This window comes from Puma concolor, chromosome C2 (assembly GCF_028749965.1).
Source record: "Puma concolor isolate L17-30 chromosome C2, mPumCon1.1.hap2, whole genome shotgun sequence".
NCBI lineage: Eukaryota > Metazoa > Chordata > Mammalia > Carnivora > Felidae > Puma > Puma concolor.
This window is the reverse complement of record NC_141675.1, coordinates 76365526-76393436: the sequence shown is the minus strand read 5'-3', so window position 1 is coordinate 76393436 and position 27911 is coordinate 76365526. Positions and strand designations below refer to the sequence as shown.

The 27911-nt window shown below is 52.3% G+C and overlaps 2 protein-coding genes across 3 annotated transcripts; both read right to left on the bottom strand.

Moving 5' to 3' along the window:
• Nucleotides 1–585: 585 nt before the first annotated feature.
• On the bottom strand, nt 586–9695 carry AP2M1 (adaptor related protein complex 2 subunit mu 1). The gene is made up of 11 exons (XM_025913438.2): nt 9559–9695; nt 7421–7537; nt 5291–5556; nt 4509–4591; nt 3767–3902; nt 3536–3677; nt 2944–3063; nt 2706–2841; nt 2508–2605; nt 1858–1969; nt 586–1197 (listed from the first exon to the last, which is right to left on the bottom strand). The coding sequence occupies exons 2-11, from the start codon at nt 7492–7494 to the stop codon at nt 1063–1065; spliced, it is 1302 nt and encodes a 433-aa protein (XP_025769223.1). The 5' UTR covers nt 7495–7537; nt 9559–9695; the 3' UTR covers nt 586–1062.
• Nucleotides 9696–10875: 1180 nt separating this feature from the next.
• DVL3 (dishevelled segment polarity protein 3) lies at nt 10876–27381 on the bottom strand. 2 transcript variants are annotated; one of them, XM_086674859.1, is made up of 16 exons: nt 26950–27380; nt 21620–21689; nt 20987–21108; nt 20756–20865; nt 20452–20587; nt 20177–20270; nt 19893–19962; nt 19139–19278; nt 18879–18955; nt 18696–18763; nt 18389–18538; nt 17441–17572; nt 17088–17255; nt 13883–14098; nt 13374–13784; nt 10876–12518 (listed from the first exon to the last, which is right to left on the bottom strand). In XM_086674859.1, exons 1-16 carry the CDS (start codon nt 27108–27110, stop codon nt 12487–12489), a joined length of 2157 nt encoding a protein of 718 aa, XP_086530985.1. In that variant the 5' UTR covers nt 27111–27380; the 3' UTR covers nt 10876–12486. The 2 variants fall into 2 exon arrangements, with proteins under 2 accessions (XP_086530985.1, XP_086530986.1); XM_086674860.1 differs by lacking the exon at nt 13883–14098 and having other exon boundaries at nt 26950–27381.
• Nucleotides 27382–27911: the final 530 nt, after the last annotated feature.

Here is a 27911-nt window from a genome sequence, read left to right as displayed (position 1 = left end):
AAGTTTTCTCTAATAGATTTAAAATGGCTGAAACCAAACAAGGGAAAACTGGTGAGGGCAGGTTTGCTCTTTTATCTGCCCCAATACACCAGCAGGGTATGGAATACTCCTCTTAAGGACTAGCTTATCACAAGATTCTCTGCAGAGGGGAAGTTAGCAAGGAGGAGAATCCCTTTTACCAGCCACTCACCACTGTTTGGGAAGCCTGGGTAATTGCGAAAAGGACAGAACTGAGGTCAGTTTCTCAAGATGGTGGGAAAAAACAAATGTAAACCTTGCTTAATCTCTGCTAATTGGAAAATACCTGTCTAAAGCTGGAGGTCAACTAGGGAAAGAATCTCTACCCTCAGGGAACTAGGACCAGGTAGAGCTGCTTGCCCTTGAGGTTGTGTTCTGAGAAAGGAGGCCTGGGACTGACACCAGTCAGAATAAGGGCTTGGATCACCTCAAGGGGGCCCAGAACCTTAAGAGAGCTCAGAATATAAAATTCTACTCAACTCACAGTATGCGGTGTTAAGATTTGGGAAGAGCAATCCCATCAGTTCCCCTCCCCGTGTAGCTCCGGCACCACCAACACTTAGCATCTCGGCTCTACAGAGTTTATTGGGTTTATAACTGGACAAAGTCACACGTGTACAAAATGAAGCTCACACTATCCCAAAGCAGAGTAGGGACTGAGGGCTGGGAATCCATTACTGGCCTTTGGGGGAGCTCCGAGGTGAGGGGCAGCCAACCCTCCCACTCCAGAGAGATGTGGCCACAGGGGAGGGGAGGAGAGGGAGCCCACCTGGCTTTGGTCACAGAACACAGAGCCTGGCATTGGGCCAGGGCACACAGATGGATGGTGGAGTAGGAGCCCCATAAACCACCCTGCCCAGGGAGCCCAGGGACTGCTCCACCAGTCCCGCTCACGATGTGGTTGGTCCAGACCTAGACTCAGGGGCTGGTGCAAAGGGAAGGCAGCAAAGCAGGAGGGAGGAGACGCTGACGTGTGGTGGCCCGGGGGCACCCAGACCTGTGGAAGAAGGTGGGTGGGGAGGCAGGCTAGCTGCTACTAGGCAGCTAGCAGCGGGTCTCATAAATGCCACTGCGGCCAATGTAGCGCACCCATTTGATGACATCATGGTCGCTGTAGTTCAGCTTCGGTTCAAACACCTTCAAGTAACGCACCTTGAGGCCAGAGGGGGCGAATGGCACCTGGGCAAGGGATAGCTCCAGTTAGGAATTTGGTCTTCCTCTCACAGCTGCTCTCCTCTGGGAAGTTCTGTAGCTCTGCCCTACTTCATCTCTCTCTACTACAGGTGTTTGAATGATCGGAGTCCTGAAAGAAGCTAGGGGAAGCTTAAGAAGGATCTTAAAAGGTTACTAAAGAAGAAAGCATATCCAAGTGTAACTAACAATCACTTGGGTTGGAAATCAGGCCCTGCCTGTGGTAACTCGAATCAATTCCTTTAATCAGCAGGAGGCAGCAACCAAAGACCCACGCTCAATATTATGGGCTTAAAAAATAAGGTGGAGAAAATTATATGTCTAACATGTGCAAAGCAATGCCAGCCCAGTCTCCTGTGTGTAAATAAACTTTGGGTCTTATCTGGTAGTCAAACAATCTAAATTTTTCCAAAAAACTGTTTTATGACAAACTTTACAAGTCACAGATTTTTTTTGTCAGTGTGAATAGTAATTTCTAGTAAGAGGCCTGAAGGGGGAGGAAATGGGTCTTTGAATTATAAAAGTCACTTTCCCCTCTCTGGGTCTCATCTGTAGGTCACAAGGTGCAGAAGGTGACCTGGACGATCCTAAGATCTTTATTAGCATACCTTCTGCAGTGGCTCTAGGCCCCCCCCCCCCTTGCCATACCTCAAAGTTCATGGAAATGGGAGGTCGAGCCCATTTCTTCTTGTCATTGGTGGGCAGAAGCTCAATCTCTGCGCTGATCTGTGATTCCTTCATGCCTGCCATACGCTTGATCCTAGGAACAGAGGGGCAATGAGCAGCAAGTGCCCCTGATAGCTTGGAGGAGTTTCAAGGTGGACGGTGCCCTTTCTGGAGGGGTGGGGGGAATGGAACAGAGGAACTTGTGGGAAGTGCTAGGACAGGAAATGTGGTAAGGGCCCTGGCAATCACTTGCTATGGAATCTTGGGTCTGCTATTCCTTTAGCACTGTGGGCTGCAATTTCAGCCTAAATACACAAGCATGCTATCCCTTGCTATTTCACAGAGATGTTACAAGGGCAAATAGGGAAATGTTGAGGCATTTTGATAACTAAATGCACGCATGCACCCAAGTGCAGGCATGTGCATACTCACACAGAGGTATATGGATGACAGCATAAGCAGAGGCTCCTGGAGAAGCAGACAGGCACCCCCCATCCTTGCAACACACACACACATACACACACACACATACACACACACACCACACTCACACTCAAGAGGATGAAGGTAAGACTTAAGGGAGTACACCAAAGCATCTTAAGCCCTGCAGTGACCTTGTGAAGGAGACTCACTTCCACACGATGGCGTTCTCGCTGGCCTTGTATTTGGCCTTCCCCTTCATGCAGATCACCTGTACCCCGCTTGTGTTCAGTGGGGTTGGGATCCTCACCTAGAAGTGATATACCTGTCAGAGAGCTCTGTCAAGCCCCGACATCAGCTGCCTTTATCTGGAGACAGTGTTTCCTCCTCCCCAAGTCCCTTGTTCTCACCTCAATCTTCTGAGCCAGTAATGAAGGCTTGAAATTGGACTTGATAACCACCTTGACCTCCAGCTTGGTGCGTCCCACTTCCCGCACTAGCGGGATCACCCGGAAAGGAAGGATGATGTCCTTGGTGGTGCGATACCTTTAGGGGCGGGGAGTAAGGTTGGCACAGCAGAGCCTGTCCTCCTCCCTCTCCCCACTCTCTGCCAGCAGCATTCCCTGCCTCCTCACACCCCAATGGTACCTCATGAGCTCAAACTCTCCATCTGGTGGGATGAAGCTAATGCTGCGTTCAGAGTCAAACTTGCTGAGTCGCACACACTGGTGGAAGGTACAGTCATCGATGGCAATTGATTGCTTCCCACTGTGAGCAGGGGCAGAAGGTCTCTTCGTTGGTACAGAAGAGTGGCAAGAGAGAGTTGGGCTGGGAATCTATCCCACCCCCAAAGGCTGCCACATCCTGAGTGAAGCTTGCACTACAGACTGTGGAAAGCTACCAGAATATAGCTTTTTGACTCAGGGGTCCCTGCTGCCAATTTAGGGATGAGTGGGAGCTTTGCAAATTCACCATTCTGGAGAACTCCGCTGCTTGGGACCCAGAGGTTTTAGGCACACTGGCCAGAAGCCATCAGTATGTTATAGAAAAATCTTAGTCCTGGGGAATCAAACAAAGGGGACTACTCTTTAAGTACGATGAGTACAATCCCTTCATCTCTCTTAAGCACAGATGTCAAGAGCTTGGAAAAATGGTATCTAGAAAGGAATCTGTGATTCACCAGACCCTGCTCAGCCCTTCGAGGTCCACCCTCTCCCACCAGCAACCCTGCCCCAGGCACCTTTTACTTGTTTCATCAGCTGTGCCTTTGCCCTGTTTCTCAATAACAATCTTGTCATTCATCCCAAACTTGCACTCGGGCATGCCACTCAGGTAGCTCTTCATCACCACCCGGCCTGACACATGGGCACTCAGCACCTGCCCTGGTGATAGATAAATGGGAACATCTGAGTCAGGATGAGGATCCTGCCCTGGTCCTGCCCCTCCAGATTCATCTCGAGAGGGCTCTCACCCTGTGGGGACATGAGAAGGTTCACACTCTCTAGCACATCCAAGAAGAGCTCATTCCGGCGATACTTGATGCCCTCCCGCCGCCAGCCAATCTGCCCGGTCACCTGGCTGGTGATCTGGGACTGCTCTTCTTTTGTCTATGCGGGGGACAGAGACAACATAATGACTTCATTCCTCTCTACCTTCAATCATCCTGTTTCTACCCCCACTCTACCCTCATTCCCCCTGCCTTCTGGTCCCCACCCTGTAACTCATCTTCCCCATAAGCTCCATGCTGCAGGGCCTGAAGAAAACTGGAACAAAGCTGTAAAGATGGAAGCTAAGGGAACAGCTTACCTGATGCTGGAGGCCAAAGGGCCAATGTGATGCCCACAGGAAGCAGTAGGGGAGCACAGACGGGAAGAGGCAGGCAGAAAAGAAGGAGAAGGCAGCTATAAGGCCTGGATCCTAGAGGAGGGCCCACACTCTCTCCTCCTGAGGAACACCAGGCCTCCAGAGCAGCCCACACCCTCCCTTCCCTCAGTGCAGAAGGAAACTGCTTGAACTATATTCCTAGAAACAGAGATGCTGAGTTGGCTGCTCCTGGGGTGGAGGGCCACACACAGCAAAACAGGCCTGCAATCATGGCAGAGGGCTCAGGCCAGCACTTCCTGTCAGAGGTGGTGCTTGAGTCAGCCGGGACAGAGCTCAGGGGGCTTAAGGAGGATGGGCCCCACCCTGGCTGTGGCTGTACAACTGAGTACCTGGCTCTTGATACCCTGCTGAGTGATGAAGGTTTTCAGTGCTCCTGTCTCTGAATTCTGTGGATAGCCAAAGTCCAGGATCTCTGCAAAAGGAAGGGATCCATCAGCCCCTGGAAAAAGCTGAAGGTTTCTTTAGTCTAATCCCTCCCCTGGCCTGGACATAGCTGGCCAAGACAGCTCCAGAAGAGTGTGAGATCATCTACAGCACTGTCCTCTTGCTTTGTAGCATTTACTCCGGGATTTGTGCTTCATAAGAAAACATAATTAAATGTCAGTTTTTTTCACAGAGAAAATCAGCAGAAGACTCTTATAGCCAGTGAATGAGAGATCAGGAAGTGCTGAGTCCTTAGAAAACAGACAGACATTGGGAAGGTGGAAAGACTCTGTTCCCTTAAATCATACCCTACAGAGGAAGAGAGATAATGTAACCCTAGAAGCTGGTAGTAGCTCACCCTCCTCCAGGCTCTGAGGCAGCTATTGAGATAGAAAGCTGGAAGGACAGTCAGGGAACTAAGGCCCAAACCACAAAGGTGAAAGGGAAATGTGCTTAACTGCAGGAGGCCCAGCTACCAAGCCCCACAGTTAGGTTCTTATCCCCCTGAAAGATGTTTTGGTCCTCTGCCCCCTCTCCCACCTCTACTTGCTGGCCTTCAGGGCTCAAAAGACCAAATAGTCAGAAAAGTTCAGAAGGCACTGGAGGGAACCTCACACCTGCTCCTACCTCCAGGCCAGGCCCCATCAGGTTCAGCCCCACCCTAGGCCCACCGCCCTGCCAGCCTCACCATCCAGTAGCTCATATATGAGCACAAAATTGTTCTTGATGTTCTCCTCGCTGATCTTGCCAAAGTAGGCAGCCATTACGTCACACATCTTATAGAGGAATTCGAAGACCATGGCAGCATTGACATTCTGCTTGGTGACAGCTGCCAACCAGATGTTGGACCGCTTAACATGGAAGAAACTGGTGCGAGCGATGTTGGTGACAGGGCTGCGCACCTGCTGCCGGGCGTGGATAACATTGACCCGAAAGGCATCCACTGCGTTCCTCCTGAGGGAAAAGGGTACACAGGGGCTGCTCAGCGCCCAGGCAAACCTGACTCCACAGGGATCAACCACAGCTGCTAACAACTCCCCCCTCCCTACCCCCCCCTTCACTGCTTAAGTCTGGCATATACTCTGAAGCCAACTGCCTAAACCACTGGGGCAGTTCCCTGTGACTCCCAGCGGAGGCACAAGGGTAGGGTCAGAGCTGGGCTAGTGTCTGAGGAAGAGAGGGAAGTCAAGTGGCAATGACAGGAGGACAGATGTAGAGTTAATAAAGTGAGATCCATCAGGCTTAAGGAGGTATGCTCCTAACTCCCAAGCTTGGCCCCAATTTCCCAGCTGCAACCTCTCTAGCTTCTCAGTAAGCTCCAGGCCCAAATGAAAGAGAGACTCTGCTTCTTTCCCAGTCTTCCCACTTGTGATTCCACCGGTTAGACAAAGTCAGCATGACTTCAGAGAAGGCTCTGATCTACCCAGGAGAAAGGACCGAGGGGCCATGGAGCTGGGCCATTCATTCCTGTCCAGGATCCAATTCCAGGGCATGTTTGGGGAATGAAAACAGATGAAGAAAACAATGATGGGGGGCAGGGCCCCCCACCCACCTGTGCCTGGGCGGCAGCTTGATAGGCTGCTTACCTATTGCTACGGCAGCCAATGAGATGGGATGAGAGAAATGACGCCAGCAAGAAAAGGAGAGTGACAGCAACGAGAGAGAGGATTAGACACACAACACACTAGGGGTGGGCAGCACACACCATGAGGTGGAAGCAGACAAGCAACAGGCAAGGGGTGGAGAGCATAGCAAGGCATGCAAGACAGTATGTGCCCTAGCTTAAGCAGGTCCATCCACGGCAGGAGGGGGGTGCCTATGGGTACAGCCAGCCAGGTTCAGGCAAGCCAGGCATCGCCACAACTCTAGCTCATGCCCCACCACCAGTCAGTGGACAAACAGCCACAAAGGCCAGGCCAGCCCACTAGCCAGGGAGCTGGGAGGCAAGGAGCTAAGGCGCTGCAGCAGGCCCATTCTGTAACTCTCTATCCTAAGCTCTTAGAGGAAGAAAAACAGGGCAGCGGGAACCAGAGAAGCCTAATCTCATTAGAGTTGCTGAGGCTAGGACAAGTGCCCTCACTCAGGAAAGAACAGTGGCGTGCAGGGTGAGGCAGAATGAGAAGGCAGGCTGCGCTTCCTCGTTAAGGTCTGAGGGACCCAGAACAAGAAGCTATTCCACATCTACTCTGATAGGCCAGAAAGGGCCACATGGCCTCCCTGCCTTTCCCTCAGTGACCCAGAGAGTGCTCCAGGCTTGCTCACAACCTCTCTTCCAGGGGTAGCCCAGAGGAACTGAAAATGGCTGAGTCAGCAGCCTGCCTCCTCCTGAGAAAGGGAGTGGGAGAGGATTTGGCAGCCTGGAGAGGCTTTCAAGAGAATCCAGTGAAGGCTCTCAACAAGAGAATGGCTTTTGAGAGCAAGACTTAGATGGCCTAGTACCTCTAGCCTGGCCACTAACTCCATCCCCTGGAGAAATATCTCCCTCCTCCTCAAAGGAGAAATCAATCTGCCAGGGCAAAAGTACACATCTTGAGCAACTAGGTCTGTCACTAAGGAAAGGAGAAGGCAGGAAGGGCAAAAGTTCCTAACACTGCAGGGGCCACACTATTCCACAGGTCCTGCCTATCAGGCAGTAACTGGCTATCAGGCCAATACCACCAGACCTAATGGGAACCAGGTTGTATTAGCTGAGCTTCTAGGATGCAGCAAGGGAAGGGGGTGGCCCAAGTCAAGTCTCTGGTAGCAACAGACCTGGTCCTGCATGCTGGGGAGGAAGGATAAGGGGTGGGGGCACAGCTGGCTCAGCCAGGGGACTCACCCGATGTCATCTCGGTAGACCCGGGAGATTAGCACCTCCCCCTTGTGATTATAGATGAATAAGCCTCCTATCATGGCGGCAGCTCAGTCTCCAAGGCCCATCGCTCTGAGAACAGACCTAGGACAGGCGGAGGCAGGGTAAGGGAAGGCCTCAGAACCTCTGCCAACATCCCCAGTTGGGGCTGTGCAGGTCACTGGCTCGGCTTTTTTTCCTGACTCAACCCTCCAGAAGTGACCCTGCAGTCCTCCCAGGCATGCCCCTCCCCTTAGCCAGGCTCCAGTTCCTGTTTATCTCACACTGGAAAGGAGAAAGAAATGGAGAAGGACTTGGGCCCAGGATTCTAAGGCCATTTTGACCCTCCCTTTTCTGGGGCTGAGCCCAGAAAGCAGCCCCCTCCCCCTCTTCACAGTGCTGAACTCAGCAAGGATCCTTTTTGGCCCCTTCCTGTGCAGACTCTCACTCAGACTGTAGCCGGTGAGTCACCGTGAAGGCCTGCCTGCGGCTGCAGGAATGGCGGTAGGAATTACCTCCACTTGGTTCAGGCCTGGGGCCCTCAGGCACAGCTTTAGGAAGACCGGGTCTCTCAGGCTCCACTACCCTTCTGAGAAGGCAGTAGGGCCTGACCTGTGGCTCTCTAATTCACAGAAATCTAAACATTCCAGGAAAGGGTGTGCAGGGTGTGGGGAGGAGAGAAAGGGAGGCCTTAGGCCCTGACATGGACCCAGGAGTGTGGTTCCAACCAATCCCAGGCAGTCAGATAAGCAGGCAAAAGAGCAGAGAGAAAGGCCCCAGCCCTGGCAGACTACACTTTAATGACCCAAGCTGCTTATTAGTTATTTTTAACTATCTCCCTTTTAAAAAGGGAGGCTCCCTCTCAGCTCCCAAATGCAATAAAAATAAGGGGGTGGGAACATAGGTTCATAAAACAATGAGATCGATCTGGCTGAAATTCTATGATTCCAGACCCCATGACATAACTGATTTCTGGCCTGAGTACCTATAAGCAAGGGGCAGAATATATGAATTATCCAAATTATTTGGGTCAAACTAATTTAGACTGTTTGCAAGGAGAAAAAGGGTTAATTTAGTTCTAGATTTCCTGAATTAGCTCTGGTATTAATTTTCACAGGGTGGAGGGAGTTTAGCAGAGTTTCTAGACTGGAAAATAAAGCGGATTACTGCGGCCACCAGGGTCTCCCAAACTCAGTGAGAGGTCTCTCAAGGTGGTGGTGGACACATTCCATCCCTCAGTCCAAAGAGGCTGGGAGAAGAAATGCAAAATGGAGTTTAGAGCCTTGGGCAAAGACGCAAGTTCACACAGTGGTAGGGACCTCAGAGCACCAGGGCAGCCGAGGTGGGGCCCAGGACAGGAATGGAATAATGAGTTAAGGGGAAAGACTGGCAGAAACAGCCAGGCAGTCTACTCAGGTGAGCCTGGAGCAGCAAAAGGGATGGTGGGGGCATCTGGGGGAAGAAGTTTCCAGTGTGGCAAAGGTCAAGGCTCTGAAGAAGAAAAACAGCAGTGAGAGACTGACAGTAGTGAATAAAGGAAAGCTGGGGCGACAGAACCTGCTTTGGAGTTCAAGTGCAGTGGCATGACGGGCTGATGGGTTTTTCGCCCTGGGGAGGAAGACATCGCGGAAAAAAATATGGCTCCACGGGGGTGCGGGGGCTGTCACAGGTCTGAGAAAAAAGAGCCGCGGGGTGTCACTCAACTGGGGGGAGGGGGTGCCGCAGGGTGGGAGACTTGTCACAGTCCCAGAAGAAGCCCACAAGGGGGTGTCACAGTCCTAGGAGATGGGGGAATTGTCCTTGCGTTGAGAGGAGGCGCCAAGGGGCAGGGAGGTTGTCACGATCCCGGGGAGGGGGTCGCCGCGCGGAGTCCCGGCTCTGGAAGGATTCCAGTAAGTATCCCTCTCACGGGAGGCTCCGGACGGGTCAGGTGGAGGGCGCCGCTCCCAGCCTGTCCTGCAACCGCGCCCCAGGCGCCCCCGCCCAGCCGTCAGCTCCCTCCCGATCTGAAGGCTGAGGCCACTCCCGGGTGTGGGCAGCTTTCCGCGTAGCGTAGTGCAGGGAAGGGCAAAGCTGGGCAGCGGGGTAGGCATCCTCCCTTACCCTTGGCCAGATCCCCAGCTCACCTGGTGTCCGCGGCCCCCTTCTCAGCCTGCCCGGCCACTCTCCAGATCCCAAGATGTCCGCCCGCCCCCTGCTCGCCTGCCCGCTGCCTCGGCTTTCACTGCAGTGCCCCGGCCCCGCCCCAACCACAGTTGCGCTTGCGCGTCGGAAGACCGTGCCGACTACAAATCCCGTCAAACCTCTCCTCCTTTTTGCTTACAATTTTAAGCTTCCTAGGTTTAACAAAACTACAACGACCGACTGCCTTCGGCGGGGTAGGAGTGCCTTGGGGAGGGATAGGAGAGGCCTTATTCAGCCCTACACGAAATACACATCCCATCATACGCTGCTCCACTCCCTTCATTTTCCCCACTGAGCATTCTGGGAATTGTAGTCTGGAATCCCTCCTGTTCCTAGTTCAGTGTTTATGGAGAGCCTCTGAGGATTAATGCCATTTGTTGAAGCCCATCTGTTAAGCCTCAGATTGCTGTAGGCCTTTTCTGTCTCCGGAGTCCGAGGACTGGCTGTGTTCAATTCACACACACACACACACACACACACACACACACACACACACACACACACACGACTTGGCAGAAGTATTTGTCTGAATTCACTGCTTTCTAACACCACCTCTGATTCTCCCAAGATTCTTTCATCAAATATTTGTACTAGACTTGAGCCTTTTCCCAGGGATCAAGACCCAAGGAAAAGGGTAGGGAGCGAGGAGGCAAATACTTGTAAGAAACTAGCCAAAGCTTTTCAAGAATGTTTGTTCTATCCCAGCTATGCACACCTATGTGACCCCTCAAGGCCAGGACCTGTGTGCTTTCTAGTGACTGACATATATGTTGCTTAAAAAAACGTTGGCAAGTTTAATTTAATTGGACATGGAATTTGAAATGCCCTCTCTGAAGAGTTAATCCTCACATCCAAGCTGAGAAGAAGAGACAGAGCCAACCCTCAAACATGAAAGGCCTTCTTGGCTTTCGCAGGACCTAAATAAAATCTGTTAGCTCTTCTCAACAGGGAGAGATACCCTGCTGCCTTCCCTGTAGCTGAGCCTATTATGGGAAGAAGGGCAAAAAAGGGCAAACCTGGTTGAAAACCCTATTATCCCTAGCATTGTCCTGCTAGAAGTCAGGATGTGGCAGGATGAAGATCTAGCCTCCCTCAAACCGTGGTCACAGTCTGAACCTCTTAAATGATCAAATATGGGCATTTCTAACTCTTGAACCAGCACTCAAGGCTTCACTGCTACCTTTCCAAAAGCTCTATCTTCAATACATGCCCTACCAATTTAGAGTAAATAATAATAATAATAATAATAATAATAATAATAATAATAATAGCTACCATTTATTGAGCACCTATTCTACTATGTGCCAGGCACTGTGCTAGGCACTTTTCGTACAATATCTAATTTAAATCCTCACAACAACCCTGTGAGGTAGGTATTATTATCGTCATTTTACATGAGGGAATTGAGGCTCAGAGAGATTAAATAACTCTCTTATCATGAAACCAAAAAGTAGTAGAGCTGGGATTCAAACCCAGAACAATCTGACTCCAAATCCCATGCTCCTGTGAATTAGAGTAGAGGCAGAGGGGAGAGGAAGGACCATATTCAAGAAAGATTGCTGGGGTGTAATGGATATGATATGCTGACTAGAAAGATAGGGGGAAGAATTTAAGCCCATAACTGTTCCTAGCTGGTTAGCCTACATACAGTGTGATGAAGATAACCAGGATTGGAATTCAGGAGGAACACACTTGATGGGGGAATGAGTTGAGTCCATATGGATATGTCCATGGTGATGTCCAGTGGGTGATGATACAGATCCAAAATTTGGAGGGAAGTTGGGGCTGAAGATACATGTTTTAGAATCACCAGCATATCAATGGCAATTGAGGACATCAGTATAGGTGACACCATTTGGCGAGTAAATACAGAGGAAAGAGAAGTGAACCAAAGAACACAAGGAGCACCAACATTGAAGGCATGAGCAATACTGGAGGAATTCTCAAGGGAGTTGAACATGGCAGAGTCAGAAAAGTTAAAGAAGTATAGGAGGCAGCCCTATAGTGGTGGCTACAGAAAGCTGTGGCCTGGGCTCCTGGAAGGCAGGCAAGACTGAGTCACACTTCCAGCACAGCCCTTATGCACCAAAAACTCCAGAAGTATTTGTTAAAATGTCCCTACCCTGGTTTGCCCCAAAGCCTGGAGCTTAAGACTTAGTTGTACTCTTGACACCTCAGTCCTAAAAGTATGGAAGCTTAGGTGAGCCAGGAGAATTTATAGAAGAGGCTTAAAGAGATCATGATTTGTTTAAACTGTAGAATAAGGTAAAAAATAAAACCCGGCATTTTAGAGGTCCCAGAAGACCCCCTGCCCAACCTTTCTCTGGGGTATCATGGTTATTGTGAAATAAGGGTGTTGGGGTAGGAAGTGGGGTGAGAACAGCCTGTCAGTTGCTTACGGAGTCCTCTGCTGAGCCTGACCTGAGATCCAGCTTATGGGCTTTATCCAGGTAGGAAGATGATGGGGACATGTGTGGATGGTTTGGGGAGAGGGAAGTCAGGGGACCAGCCCCACAACTTCAGAGAGAAGGTCCAGCCCTCTGAGCAGGGACCAGCCCTGAGGCTTAAGTGAACTGGCATAGACACGTGTATGTGTATGTGTTTGCGTATGTATGTGTGCGTGTGAGAGAGAAGGAGAGAGGGCGAGAGAGAGAGTGAGAGAGTGAGAAAGGGAGAGTGGGATGGGCACTCTGTGGAAAGGGGAACAGTCTCTCATACATGGGTGAGAGGCTGGAACCCTCCAACAAAGCCTAGTGACTCAACATGTTGAAGTGTGGGTTTGGGGGCTGAACATCCTTGGGAAGCCCTGAGGGGCTGCTGAAGCAGGGTTCCGGGTCTCCTCGGAGGCTGGGCCTCCCCTTGATGGGGGCTCACAGAAAGTCAAACAGCCCGAAATTCTTGGCTGCTCCAGGCCCAGGAAAAATTGAGGGAAGAAAAAAGAAAGAAAAGAAATGTTTCAGGCCCAGAGGTGAGATGAGCCTGCTGGTTAGTAGGGTTAGGGGTCGGAAGGAACCAGCACACAGGGCAGGCATGGGGGTGTGGATGTAGGGGTAGAACAGATATGTTTCCTGAAAGCCACTAGCAGCTCAGGCAACTAAGGGGGTCCTTTGGGCCTCTAGTGAAGGCCAGCAAAGGCAGGGATCGTGTGGATGGTTATTATAAGTGACTATAGCTCTAGGGTGCAGGACTGGGGCAGCGATGGGGGTGGGGTGGGCAGTTAGGAAGAGGAAAAAATGGAGCAAATATTTTTTGGTGTCAGTATTGTGGGGGGAAAGTCAAGAGATTGGCACACATGCTTGAGGAGATGCAGTTAATAGAGGGCTGATGTAGCTGACTGAACAGTGCAAGGTTGCTGCGGGGGGAAAAGGCGGGGAGAAGGGGGTGAGCAGGGCCTCAAGGGCACCACTGGGGTAACTCCTGAAGTGTTTGTGGGGAATAAGGAGCAGCACCAGCAAGTCAGGTCCCAGTGACACGAAGGATCCTGGCAAGTCCTAGGCAGCAGTTAGTCGAGCAGAGGGACAAGCTGGGGCTGATGGCAGGTTAGGGGCCGCAGTGGCGATCGGTGGGTGCACCCCGCCCTCGCTGCGCCCAGCGAGCAGTTAGCGCGCCTGAATTTAGTTCAATTTATTTCCCTTTCAGGTACCAGACAAAGTAAAAAAGACGGACGGATGGAGAGAGGGACGCAACCGCCCAGGGGTGGGAGTGGGATGGACGTGGGGGAGGGGTCCTGTTCACATCACATCCACAAAGAACTCACTGGGGTTTCCCATGGCCATGCGGAAGGACTGTCTGCTGGCTGTCAGTTCGGGGGGCACGGAGGCCAGGTCGCGACCCGGAGGGGCTCCTGGGGGCCCCATGGCAGCGGGCGGAGGGGGCATCATCAGCATGGGGGGACCGTAGAGAGGGGGCACGCCAGGGGGGCCGTAGCTCGGGTGCGTGTGGTGACTGCGCAGGCTGCTGGCCATTGAGTGGTGGCTGCGGTGGCTATGCTCGCTGGCGGCAGGACCTGAGCGCTCGCTGGGCGCCCGCTCCCGCGGCCCCCGCAGGCTGCTGCGGGTTGTGTGGTCCGACTCGCTGCCGCTGCCGCCAGACTTTGAGTCCCCCGCCTTCGGGTCCTTCTCCTTCCGTCGGTCACTGCCGCTACGGTTGGAGCCACTGCTCCGGCTGCCTGTAGGGGACAGGCAGGGACAGGATGGGGGATGCTCAGATCTTGCAGAAGCTTGGGGCTCATCTGTGCACCCCCCACCCCCAAGCCCCATGCCTTACCTTCACTGTGCTGACTGCTGGCGCTGCCCCCACCATAGCTGTACCCCAGCTCTGGGAAGCCTGGGTGAGGGTTGTAGGGGTGCGGGGGCGGCGGGTACTGGTAAGGGAAAGCCATGGGCCAAGGGGCTGCCCCTGGGTGTGGCAAAGGGGCCAGCGTGTCCTGGTCAGAGGCGCCGCTGGAGCCATCGTGATCATGGAGGGACAGGTTGGCCATGTCTGCAGAGGGGAGGGGAGGGCCAGATGAGCTGGGTCATGCCCCTAGGTCAGGAGAGAAAGGTCCCCCAGTCTAGGTAGGGTGGGTACATTTGCGATGACACCAACAGCAGTGGTAGTTTGTCCCCCAAATGAGAGGAGGCATAGGTCAGAGATCTCTCACTTCTTCACACCCCCTCTGCCACCCACCTAGATGGTGGAGAGGGAGACCCTATGGACACAGCCCCAAGGAAAACCCTCCTCAGGAGGGCCCTGAGTCACCACTTCAGATGCTCAGTGCCAAATCCTTACGCTCAACTCCCAGTCTCAGGGAGGCCCCCTTCCAAGCGTTTGACAGTTTCTCCTCCTTCCTTAGTGGGCCACAAGGAGCATAACTTTTAATTGGTAATTTTCTCCTTTGTTCACTTAGATGGTAAAGGTAGGGGAATGTGGGAAGCTGAAATACCAGACAGGTATTGCATACCTGCGATTCATTAGGCACAATACAAAGCACTTCACCTCATGCAAATGTTATCACATTTTTTCCAGATGAGGAAAGTGAAGTCCAGGGAGGTTAAATGACTGGCCTGAGGTCAATCCAAATTGTAGCCAGAGCAGAAGCTAAGAGTTGCTTCCTTTCTTCTTACCTTTCCAGATGAGTCATTAGTAAGGAGTAGGGAACAGTTTGGGGAAATTTAGGTGAAATTTTGCCCTCTCCTTTCACCTAGGACTAAAAAAAAGTACCCATTATAGGCCAGAAAGAACATAGGCCTTTCAGATTCTCCCTATACAAAAGCCCTTGGCCCAGATAAATTTTCTGGTGCTGCTGGAGAAGGTGGGAAGGGCTCAGAAAGAGAACAACTTAGGTGCCTCCTCTGTGCCCTCCACTCTATCCCCAGGGAGGCCTCATTCTTCACAGCACTCATCTCAATGTATTAATGTGACCTGGTCAGGAGAGGGGAATCTGAGGGGGCTGAGGCAGTCTGTGGAGTCTACCAGCTAAGCCATCGACCTGTTAAGGCCTGCAGCTAGCACGGGGCTGGGGGTGGGGGTTGGTGAGAAGCAAGGGCCTGCCTTGGCTCATGCCCCAAGAGCTGGTGACTATTTCAGCCTCCAGGTTGTTGTCCTGAGGGGAGTTAACTGTGGACTCCTGGGGCTGGCTACCCAGGTCACCAACTCTTTCCTTTGAGTCTGCCACATTCCCAGCTGAGGAGACCTTGGCCAGTGAGAAGAAAAAGACCTCTGTTAGCATATCCCTGAACTCGGCCTCTGGGGGCCTTGGCCCATGGGTAGAAAGAAGACCCAGGAGGCCCAGGGATAGAACAACATCTCTTGAGCAAAAACCACAGCTGTCTTGAGAAGCTTTAGGTGTCCCTAGACGTTTGGGGCTAGGCCTCACTTCTGCTAATGATGGTGATAATAACCATATAGAATTGAGTCTAAGAAGCCATTAATATTAAGGTGTACCCCAACTTTAGAGATATTGCAATGTGAAAAAAATGTTCACCTTAGAATCAATTAAATATATGAAAAATGGAGAACTTTTTTTAAGAGCACTTACAGTGGGACAAACATGGTGCTAAAAGCATTATACACATTGTCTTAACCTCAAAACAGCTCTAAAATAGGTTCTACTATTACCTCCAAATTACAGATCAAGGAATTGAGACAATGAGAGGCAGTGTCACTTACTCATGTCTACATAGTCAGGGCGGAGTTAGGATTTGAACTCAGAGCTATCCAACTCTAAAACCCTATGCATCCACCACAGACTTGTGCTCTGCAGCAACAGCCTTTCTAATCCTAGAACCTAATCTGAAGCATTTTAAAAGTTAGCTTTTGGGGGCACCTGGGTGTCTCAGTCAGTTAAACATCTGACTCTCGGCTTCAGCTCAGGTCATGATCTTGCAGTTTGTGGGTTTGAGCCCCACATCGGGCTCCGCGCTGATAGTGCGGAGCCTGCTTGGGATTTTCTCTCTCCCTCTCTCTCTGCCCTTCCCCTACTTGTTCTCTCTCACTCTCTCCCAAAAGAAATAAACTTAAAAAAAACAAAAATAAAAAACAACACACAAAGGTTAGCTTTTGGACTCCAGCCAGCAAGCACCCTTGGCTGACAAAAGGCTCCCTGAGGCAGAGGTGGCTGCTGGGAATGCTCCAAGTCCTGAAATGTCCTGTTTTGAGAACTCCCCTTCCTTCCCAAGGTGTGTCTATGTGCTCAGGAGGAGAAGTGGGGGGGGGGGGGGTTTCCCTGAGACCTCTCCTCCTTAAAAACCCTCACTGGCTTTGCACTCTCTCAGGATCAAGTCCAAACTGCTCAATGCAGCTTGCAGAGTCCTCTACAAGCTGGCCCTGACAGCTTTTCCAGTTTTGTCCTAAGGTCCAGCCTAGCCTCAAGGGTATGAAGAGGCTGGGGATGTGGGCCTCAAGGCAGCCCTAGGTCTTGCCCTGGTGGAACCTGCTTGATGCTTAGAGGCTGATCGGGGGCCAACAGGAGGATCTGCGTTTGACTTTGCTAAGACAATGTTTCTGCAATACCACACACCTAGGTAGCCCCAGATGGTGGTAAAAATGAGGACTCTGGAGCCAGAAAGACCTGGATCCCCAAGGCCTAACTCTGCTTCTGGCTGTGAGAATGGGTGGACTATCTAACATCTCTAAGTCTCGGTTTCCTCAGCTAAAATAGGGATAGTGATCCACCTCACCCAAGGGTGAGGAGGTGGAGGTTGTGAGGACTGAGAGTGATATGCTGCTTAGAAACAACCAGCATGGTGCCAGAAACACATCAGGCACTTAGAAAATGCCAGCCCCAAGAGGGGACGCAGAGAAGGTGAAAAGGCCTGACTTGGCTCTGCTTCTACTAGAGAGGGAGGCCTGTGTCAGGCCTTGAGTTGGGCCCCCAGCTCAGCTGCCTGCTCACGCTTTGTGTGGGTTCCCTGGAGTCTGCTGCCACATCCCTGGGCACCTCCCCACTCCCAGCCAGGAGACAGAGCAAGGAGGTGGGGGAGGCACATACTGCCACAGAGGTCACCGAAGATGTAGTAGCACTGCTCGGAGAAGGTGATCTTGTTGACAGTGTGGCGGATGAAGCCGGCTTTCAGCAGGTTGCTGGCATATTTGCGGGCCTCTCGCCGGTCAGTGAAGCCTTCCACGTTGTGGTACAGCCAATCCACCACATCTGAGCCTGGAGGCAAGGCAGCCACTTGATGGGGAGGCCCACCTGACTTGGGCTCATCTGACCTCTCAAGAGCCATGAGGCTGGGGCTGGTTCTAGCTCAAAGGAGTGGCCCGAGGGCCACTTTAGCCCCCAGCCTGCCCTGCACCATCACTCCCCACCCCGGCCTTCATCCCACCATGGGGCCCTCTCACCGATGAAAGCGTTGGGGATGGTAATCTTGAGCCACATGCGGTCACGGACCTCCAGCCCAGATTCAGGGGAGGCCATGGCTTTTACGATGGCGGCCATGTCACTGTGGATGGATAGGTGGAAGTCGTCTAGGCCTAGGGGTGGGAGGCAGAATGGTGAGGCAGAAAGGGGTTATAGAGTTAGGTAGAGAAGAATTTGCATCGCAGCTCTACCATCTAATAATTGTGGACCAATGTTGGGCACATTACTGATTTCTAGGACACTCAGTTTCCTCTGTAAAAATAGGGACTTTAATATCTATTTCGAAGAGTATATCTGAAGAGAGAAATAATATAAATGAAGATGCTTAGCATAGAATATGTGTATTATAATGAAAACAGCAGTCATTTATTGAGTGCTTACTTCATGCCACATATTGTGGTTGAGGCTTCACTTATATTCTCTCATTAAACCCCCAGGAACCTGGTAGACTATGTATCATTAGTCCTGTTTTACTAGAGGAAACAGGCTCACTGGATGCTCAATACAGGTCCAGAAGCCAACACTGTTTAGTGAGGGTTAGGTGTCCACTGAAGGAAGCTGCAGTGTGAGGTAGCTAGGATGAACTCCCAGCTCCCTCTCACTTTTTTTTTTTCATTTTTTTTTCAACGTTTTTATTTATTTTGGGGACAGAGAGAGACAGAGCATGAACGGGGGAGGGGCAGAGAGAGAGGGAGACACAGAATCGGAAACAGGCTCCAGGCTCTGAGCCATCAACCCAGAGCCTGACGCAGGGCTCGAACTCACGGACCGCGAGATCGTGACCTGGCTGAAGTCGGACGCTTAACCGACAGCGCCACCCAGGCGCCCCTCCCTCTCACTTTTAAGCAAGAGTTTCCACGTGGGCCTTCATCAGTCCCTCCCACCTTGCCCCATCTGGCTGGGCCTAGGGGGCAGGGCTGGACACTCACGTTCTGTATCAGGGATGGAGCTGGTGATGGAAGAGCTGGTGGAGGTGATGGTGCTCAGGGAGGGGCTCATGCCATAGGCAGGGAAGGTGCCGGTCATGGCTGCAGTGTGGGAGACCCAGGCGGCAGGGTCAATGGGCCGGATGGGCTCACCTGCAGGGAGGATGAGAGGTCAGGGGCCACCTACCCTGTCCACTGCCAGGCCCAACAGGGTAGGTATGAGGGCTCAAGGCAACACAGAAGGAAGGAGAGACAGGGGGCTCATGTATGCCAAGCACCGGCTTTAGGGCTGAGTCCCCCATCCACTTACTCCTGGGCAGTGTGAAGCAACCACGTGGACTTGGGTCCCAGCACTTGGCTACAGTCAGGGTGATTGGCCTGAAAGCAAGGATGACCCTAGTGAGGGCAGGATGTGTGGAGGCCAGACCAACCCCCTTGCTTGAGAATCAGAAATGCCTGCCCCCTCCTTCCCAACATCCCATCCCATCCGTACCCCGGTTTGTGCACAATCTCCCGCAGTACCCGGACTGCGTCGTCATTACTCATGTTCTCAAAGTTGATCTCGTTTACCTGGGAGAGAGGGCCAGGAGTGGGATAAGCAGCTGGGTTGGGGAGGTGGGTAGGGAAGCAGAGCTTGGTGGATCAGGAGGTCTTCCCCCTACCAAGAAGTGGCCTCTAAATGAGCAGGGTACAGAGGGTAGGAATATCTCCCTTCTCCCCACCCACACCGCCACGCCGGGTGGGCAGTGGTACCTGTAACAGCATATCTCCTGGCTCGATGCGTCCATCTGCAGCCACAGCCCCACCCTTCATGATAGAGCCGATGTAGATGCCTCCATCACCACGCTCGTTGCTTTGGCCCACAATGGAGATGCCCAAAAAGTTGTACTTTTCTATAGAGAGTAATAAGACCTTAAGAGGGGAACAAGGTTCCTACCTAAATTCCAAGCCCTTTATTAGTAAAGGGTGGAAAGGGATGGGAACTAACATTCATTGAACCTGAATCAGGTCCTGTGTTCAGGATGGTCAAGAATATTTCCATTTAATCCTTGTTAGTTCTGCCACAGGGACTCTTAGTCCCATTTTACAAAACAGGCAACTGAGGTTCAGAGAGCTTCAATGACTTTTCTAAGCCATTACGTGGCAGGATTCAAACTCAGGCTTAAATTCCAAGGTTGGGAATAACTATAGCCAGTTATTTCCTAAAGAGAGTGCCTATGACAGACATCAGAGAGCAACAAGCAATGGCTGAAAAATGGGAAGGGGGATAAGAATTAGAAATCACTTCCTCCAGGAAGCCTTCCTTGCCATTCTCTGCTTCTACAACTCTCTGTGCTGATCTCTGTCACGGCCCTGATCATGAGATACTGAAACGATCAGTTTATGTACCAGTTTATGTTTATGAGAGAGCTCCTCGGGGGCAGGGAATGTATCTTATGCCTCTCTGACCTCAAGTTTGCCCTGTGTCTGGTATATAAATGTTCAAGAGTTGTTTCACCAGACTCACCCATGTTGAGAGTGACTGTGATGATGTTGAGTGACATGGTGGAGTCCGTGATGCTGCTGAAGGACGAGGACTGGAATAGATAGAGGCCTTGAGCAGCAGGTAGGGGTCCCAAGAACTCACTGTTCCCACCTAGCTCTTCCTCAAGGGGAGCCTTCAGTACCCCCTCCCCTCTAAGCCTCTAAGCCTGGCCCAATAGGAGGGGGTCTAAGGAAGCACACACCCTGGAAATGCCTGGACAGGGCTCAGTCTGCCCCCACCCATCCCTGGCATCTCAGGCCCCATACCCGCTCAATCCGCGAAACCTTCTGCTTCCTCCGCCGCCGCTTATGTCTTCTCATCAGGCGTGAGGCGCTGCTCTGCTCTGTGGAGCTGCTGAACCTGGGGGGCCCACAGTCGTTCCCCACCAGGCTGGCCCAGCCCTGCCCCACAAGAGGCACTGCAGGGCCCAAGTCCCCCACGCAAAGCCCACAGCCCTCCCAGGGTCCCAGCATCCTTAGGGGTCAGGGCTCTTGGAGGGGCGGTCACCTGCCCCATAGTACCAATGAAACCAAAGCCCCACCTGCTGGTGGAGTCATCCTCATCCGAATCAAAGAAGCTGGTGGTCTCTAACTCGCTGCTCATAAGGGTGGATGAGCTATCGTAACCCCCTGGCTCTCGCCGCCGCTCCCCCTTTGCAGTTCCATTTAGCCGGGTTGCTGTAGGGAATAGAGGCAGCTGGGTTCACAGTGTCAATGCAGGAGGGAAGGACAGACACAGGGAGGGGCTAGGGGCTGCACCGGGGCTAGGCATATCCAGAGCTCAGAACAGGGCTGAGGGCAGCTGAATGGAGGAGTGGAGAAGGCGTCTGTTTAGGGAAGACGCACTGTGTTCTGGGCCGTCCCTCCTGCGTGGCCGCTCACGCTGGGCTGACACCAAGGAGTCTGTCTCTGTGTCATTGTCCAAGTTCTCCTGGCTGCCTCCACCAGCATGAGGGCTGCAGGGAAGAGAAGACTTGGTGGGAGAGGGGGCAGGGCTGGGGGCTCCCTCCCCCAGCCCTGGGCTGAGCTGATGCGGCCCTTCCCCAAGGGCCCTCTCCACTCTGAGGTCACACTTACTGGAAGGATGGGGGCCGGGAGTCCCCAATGCCTCCTGTGCGTTCCATGGGTGGTGGCAGTTCCGATGGGTTGTCAGCACAGAAGGGAGCAGGCTCTGGGTGTGAACCCTCAGCAGACACCAACTGATGGGGAAAGAATGGGTGGGTAGTAGGTACAGGGGCGCCAGGGAAATAGCAGATGGCTTCTCGAAGGGCATGCAGACTTGGGGAGAATGAAGCAGGGGACAGGGAGGAAGAAGAGACAGGACTGTGCAAGGTCAGCTGAGGGAAGGAATGGACTCAGTGCTGCCAGCACTGATGGGGGGATGGGAGGCATGGGTTGTTGGAAGTGGCACGGGGGCAGGGAACAAGGGTCAGTGGTCCAAAAGAGAGGTTGGCTGGAATCTGAGGCAAAGTGCTTCAAAAGGCATAGGAGACATTGTCCTACAATGTCCCACATTTCCCCTTACCCCCGGCCAACTAACCTTTCACCAAGGCTACATAATCTGAGGGGAGAAACAGTTCAGGTAGAAAACTCAAGGAAGATTCAGATATTGAAGCATAAAACCACCAGCTACAATCTTAGCAATGCTTTTCCTCTGTCCAGCCCACCATAGGAATATAGGAGGAGGGGTTGCTGAGGAGAGCTCCTTACCCAGGACACCACGCGGCCATTGAAGCAGGGCAGCTTGGCATTGTCGTCAGAGATTTCCTCCTTCACCACTCTGCAGGGAAAGGGTGGGGGTGTCAGAATGAGCTTTCTGGGGTGGAAATGGAAGTGTCCTCACAATCCTAACTCAGGGGGTCCTCCACCCTAACCTGGGAATCAAACCACCAGCCTAAGCCTTTCAAATGGGAGCAGAAGTGGGGGTCACCCAAGGACAGCCCTGCCCAGGCCAGCTGCTGCCCTAGAGTGTCCTCTCAGTCATCAGGTGATTGCAAATTACACCTGACAAATTGCTGTCCCCCCTAGTGTGGCCATTCCCTAAAATCTCGAAAGGGCTTTACCTAGCCCCAACATAGCTCTTTTGGGCTAGACCTATTCTTTCCCTCTGACCCTAAGCTAGGAAAAAGTACACCCTTATTTCTCTTTCCCTTCTTAGTTGGGAATCCTGACATTCTTCTGGAAGGTGTGGATGAGGAGTTTAAGGAAATTAGGAAAGAGAAGGGAAAAAGGTATTTACTGAACATCCTCCACTGCCACTATGGTAATAGCAACAAATTGCTCTCATTTACTGGGCATGTATCATGGGCCAAGCACTAAGCTAAGCACTTTGCTTATTTCATTTCATTTAATACTCACTGCAATGCTGAGATAGATACAGATGGGGAAATTAAGACTTAGTAGGTTCAGAAATTCACTTACAGTCACATCACCAAGAAGAGCTGGAATTTGAATCCTGGTCAGCCTGACTCTTTAGACTTTATTCTTACCTATTACACCATCTTATCTCCCTATAGTTAGAATGTATAATCTTCACATCACCTTCATTGTGTGGACAATATCCTCTTTTTGAGTAAAGAAATGGAGAAACATTCAGTAACTTGCCCAGGGCCACAGAGCAGAAAGACGTCAGAACTAAAATTCAACCCCAAGCTTGCCTGACTCTAAAACCCATGCTCTTCCCACGGTACTTCGCATTCTTTCCTGTACAGTGAGAGGTGATGTGGATCTGTGGTGGGTAAGGGTTGGGGAGACAGGGATGTGGGGCATGGCAGGGGTGGGATGTGTATACAGGCATGTAGTCTGGCTTGAGGGGTGCATCAAGGTGAGAAGTCAGACTATGACTACAGTTTGGGGACCCCCAGACTGTGTCAAACACCCTAGGAGTACAGAGTTGGAAAGATGCCATCAATGGCAAGAGGAAGACATGTGAGCAGAGAGGGAAGATAGCAAGGAAGGAGGCTGGGAAGCCTAGTCCTTCCTTGTTCTTGGAGCAGCTTCTGCCTAGAGCTGGGAACATGCCTGGCTCCTTGTGATGCTCACATTCTTGGACTCACAGCCAAGTTTGAAGACTGAGCCTGCCCTTCTCCCTCCCATCCAGCTCTGGCTCCTACACCATTTCCAACCCCACAAAGACCCCAAGAAAGCATCACAAGTCAGGCCCATGATGCCAGAAAGCCTAGAGACAGAACATGCTGAAAAGAAGGGACATGGAAGTAGCTCAGACTCACCAGCCAGTCTGGCCATAGGGTACCCTAAACTTGCAGCCCACAAGGGGAACTGGGACTCACAGGAAAATGGGGTATGTGGGCCAAATGGCAGAGACTATGACCTGCTCTGGAGAGGGTCTCCCTGTAGTGGGAAACTGCTGCTGAGTCCCCACCACTCACTCCCCCAGCAGGCCCCACCACACAGCTCCACGCTACAGATGTTTCCTCTCTTTCTAGGGGTCACCGACAGGTCGCCAAGGCTCTGCTGACTCACAAGGATCAGCTGATCTTCAGCAGCAGCCTTGGGGGACCTCAGACAAGCCTCCCCCTCACACCACGGAGATGAATGGTTCAGAGTTCCATGCCACACACACACACACACACACACACACACACACACACACACACACACACACTCCAAGCAGAGTTGGACAAATCTGGGTTCTAATTCTGCCACTTATTAGCCCTCCTATCTCAGAGAAGTTTCTTAACTTTTCCAAGCCTTTGTCTTGTCCTGGTAAGTGGGATTTGTAAACGCCTGGCATGGTCTAGGATTACAATAAAAGCTAATTACTAACCGTGTCAATTTTTAGCAGGGTCTATTCTTTCTTTCCAACTATGTGTAAATTTCTAAGGGCAGGGACCAAACAAATCTGCTCACTTTTGTCCATTCAATTAAAAAGCCTTTGCTAAGAGCCCAGCAGGTTTTAAATCCTATGCTGGCCATTGTATAAAACCTCAAGAAGCATCAGACTAAGAGCCTGCCTTGTCCTTGGAGGTTATGGCCCAACGGACAATTCACACAAGTATATGGCAAGTGGGAAGTAGTCAGAACCACAAGAGCAGCAGATGTGTTCGTTGGACAGATGTCTGTTGAGTAGCTGTCTTTGGTGTCATGTCCTGGCTAGGAGCTGGATTGGTATAAGGGTAAACAGGATAAAGTGTCATAACTTTAAAAGCTAAACCCAGAGGATGGGAAAATTTGGCCCCGGGAAGACAAGAGGAGTGTGCTCTCAGTACCAAGTGCAGAGGCAAGGCAGTGTGTGACATGGAGTGGGCAGGAACATAGTGGCCCAACTTCCCATGTTGCTCCTACCTACAGCTCAAGGCCACTCTAATATTCATCCACCATCTCCCTCAGTGGTGAAAATGTTTATTCTTCCTCCATTATCCAAGTAATTTAAGAGGGTTGGGCCTACCCTAGCTTGACAAATACTTCTGGAGACCAGATGGGAGTTGGGGAGTCCTCAGGCCTTATAAGCCAGAACCTTAGAGGCTGAGCCTGGAGAGCAGCCTTCCTCCTCTGACCCACTCTCCATCTGTCAGCAGAGGTTGCTGGCCTCTGCCCGACCCTGGTCTCATGGGGCTAGGATAAGTGGCAACCCTATCATCTCTACAGTTTGCCAAGGCTCAGCATCTCCTTTGGAGAGGATGTGTCTGTTAAACAGTGATAATAATACCTACAATTGTGTGATTAAGGTCTTAGACTTTGGAGCCAGATTCCTGATGTAAAATCAAGCTCTGCCACTTACCAGCTATGTGACCTTGGGTAAATTACTTAAGTTTTCTGTGCTCTAGTTTTTTCATGTAAAAACTGAGGATATTACTACTTATTTCATAGGGCTGTTAAGATGATTGAGTAAATAAAGATTTGAAAAGCATTTAGATCAGTGCATGTATACCAAAGTACCATAAAAAGAATTTGTGAAATACATGAAATAAATATATACTTCTTAGCTACTAGTCCTGTGACAAGACAGCCCTACCACGTCTCCTGCTCATTAATCCTTCTGGGGATAAAAACAAAACCAATCTCCTCCTTTAGCTTTGTTCTCAACTCTGTTAAAACAGTCTACTATAACATTTTGCAAACGATGGTTCAAGTACAACTAATGTATGCAAGATCACTTCAGGTGTACCTGATGAATATTTAATGCAATAGTTAAGTATTTTTTTTTAACATATTTTAGAAAGAAATACAAATAGAAAATCAGACCTGTGATTTCATATTACTGACTGGGTCAAGCTAAGAAGGAGTGAGTGGGCTGACAGTGGATTTAAAGAATAGTATTAAGTCAACAGTGAGCAGATGTAACTATGATTGTAGTTAGGCCTGGCTTGATAGCAGCCCGGGAGGAGTGGGAGGCAGCCCAGAGAGGTCTAGGTTTAGGAGGTGGGAGCTAAGCCCAGTGGGTTCAGGGGTGAGTTGGGAGTGGAGACACAGGCCTACCCTAGTCCCTTAAGGCAAATGACCCCAGCACACTGGACTCTAACTGATTTCCCCTATCCCATACCCTGTGGCAGCATCTTGGTCTCTTCCAGCTTTGTTTTTCTCTTACCAGACCAAAGCATCTGCCCCCTCACTCTCACCCCTTGCAGATCGATCCCTCTTCAGAATCTTCCAATCAGGAGTGTCTGTCCCTGGACTAAAGCCAGACAATGATTACTACACTACAAGTACCTCACCCCAGGGTAGGAACAACAACAGAAACAGGACTGGTCAGAAGCTGCATAGCACTTCCCACTGCACAAAGCGTTCTCACACATAGGATCTCATGGGCTCATCAAACCCTGAGTTCCATGGGGAAAGGTGACAGCAAAACATGCTAGGCAGAAGAGAGAGAAGATGCTTGCTTTCCAGGGCCAGGAGGGCAGGGGTCTTGGAAGAGAAGCCAGAAATATCAACACCGGGGAAGAGAACATCTCCCCTCACTCAGCTCTGGGGCCTCAGCTCCAAAGAGCAGTGCAGGCCTCAGGCTAGGGCAGGAGAGACAGCCTTTAGGCCTAGAGGGCCCCGGGAAGGCCTTCCCTACAGGCCTCCAGGCCCAGTGCCCAGTTAGTGTGGGGCAGGCAAGCCTGGGGGCCTCCCCTTCCCCCAGTCCCCTGGGAGTTATGGGGGGGGGGGGGGGTTGTGAGGGGATGGGCCAGGCTCCCCCTCCCAGGCCAGCTGCTACAGAACCTTCCGGCTCCAACATTCCATCCCCTCTTAAAGGGAAAGTCGCTGCTTCCAAACTCAGCCTGTCCAAAGCCCTGCAGCTGGGTGGAGAAGACCCCGCCAGAGAGGGGAAGATGAAGAACACTAAAAGACTCTTTCTGGCCCTCCCATCCAGGCTCTGAGGCCCTTTCCAAGGTCTCCCCCTTGGCCACCATCGGGAGGAAAAAGGCCCCAGTTCTGAAGGGAAATCAGTACCTAGGCTAGTGGGGACTTCTCAGGGGTCAGGCACTCTGATTCTCTGATAACATCCCGAACACCCCACAAGGTAGGGGAGACAGCTAAATAAACATTAGGTTTGCTGACCTTAGCTTGCAGCCTTAGTCCCTGAGCCCCCCCAACTCCCCCTCCCTCCAGTTCAAAGTCCCCAGCAAAGCCCCTGGAAGCACTACTCCAAATATGGCTCTGAGTCGTGGAGCTGAAAAGATGGAGAAGGAGAAGGCCGAGTGCCAAACATCCTAAGTCTATGCTAAAAGGTGGCTCCCATGGCAGGAGGAAGGTTAGGGACTCTGGCTCTGGAATCGGGTGGAGGGGGGTGTGTGTGTAAGTGGGCCGCTGGTCTCTGAGGAGGTGAGGAGGCTCGGAACTCCGGTTGCTCTTGGGGAGTTGGTCGTCCTCCTAAACTAGGGGGGCCTAGGTCCCCCATAAGAGGCAAAAGGAGAATCCCTAAAGAGGCTGGAACTCCAGCTGAAAGAGGCGGCCCAAATGGCCAAGTCGCCCCTAGAATCCTTAGTAGGGCTAGAAGCCAGTGTAGCAAGGGGAGTCCAAACTGGCTGGATGGGCCGCGAGAAGCCGGAGGGGCCCGGGTCCCCCAGAGGTGAGGCGGGGGCCATCCTCACCCGAAATCGTCGTCCATAGACTTGAAGAAGAACTTATAACTGGGTCGCTGCAGAACGCCCTTAAAGTCCGCCAAGGTGACGCGCTCGGCGGGCAGGGGCAGCTTCACCAGGTACGGCGTCTCCTGCCCGTCCAGGTGGTAGATGATCTTGGTCTCGCCCATGGCTCCGGCCTCGGGCCCCGGGGCCCGCGCGCGGCCTGCTCCGGCGGCCGGGCCGGGCCTTTCGGGCGGCGACGGCGCTCGGCGCGGCCCAGCGGTTCAGCCTCGCTCGGCAGCCGGCCGCGGCGCCAGCTCCCTTGTTCTCCGGCCGCTCCCGGGTCCCAGCGCCGCCTGCCGCTGCCGCGGCCGCCGCTTCCGCTCCCCACTCTCCCGGCTCGGCTGGCGACTACGACTCTTCCGGTGGCCGCGGCCCTCCGGGTTCTGGGCTGCGGCTGGGCCCGCTCCCCTCCCCCGACCCGGGCGCTGCCCCGCCCCAGCACGAGCCCCGCCCCCGTCCGCCGCCGAGCCGCGCTGGCCTCACCGCAGATGGCCCTGCGGACACCCAGCCTACCCGCCGAGCTGCAAGCTTCGCCTCAGGCGCTCAGGTCCCAGGCCCGCGGGGAGATTGGCGGCGGTCGCCTAGGCCCCCAGAAAGGAAGGGTAGATCTCACCAGGGTGGCTACGTTCCCGGACTCACCAAGGCCCCGGCTCTGGACCCAGGGGGGATCTATCGGCTGTTCCTCAGCAGCCTGGGACGGGTGTAACACAGGGGTCACTTTGGTCCCCAGAGTTGGGGGTGTGTGTGTGTGTGTGTGTGTGTGTGTGTGTGTGTGTGATTCTGACTAGGTATCAATGGAGGAAAGTGACCTCCACATGGCCCTTTAGGGTCTTTTGAAAAGCATAGCTGCTGTCACTGAGTCTGTCAAACAGTTCCTTGAGGACAGAATGGGATCGAGTTCTGATTTCTTCTTATAACTTCAATAC

Bases quoted from the DNA above. Each gene is read 5' to 3' on its own strand.
- AP2M1 (XM_025913438.2), bottom strand. From the start codon at position 7,494: ATGATAGGAGGCTTATTCATCTATAATCACAAGGGGGAGGTGCTAATC. The intron at 3,903-4,508 runs GTACTCAGTTGT...TCCCCCGCATAG, and splicing joins AGCAGGGTATCAAGAGCCAG to ACAAAAGAAGAGCAGTCCCA. The intron at 3,064-3,535 runs GTGCCTGGGGCA...CCCTGCTCACAG, and splicing joins GCTGATGAAACAAGTAAAAG to TGGGAAGCAATCAATTGCCA.
- DVL3 (XM_086674859.1), bottom strand. From the start codon at position 27,110: ATGGGCGAGACCAAGATCATCTACCACCTGGACGGGCAGGAGACGCCG. The intron at 21,690-26,949 runs GTGAGGATGGCC...CTTTCCCTGCAG, and splicing joins TCTATGGACGACGATTTCGG to AGTGGTGAAGGAGGAAATCT. The intron at 21,109-21,619 runs GTAAGGAGCTCT...TTTCCCCATCAG, and splicing joins ATGGCCGCGTGGTGTCCTGG to TTGGTGTCTGCTGAGGGTTC.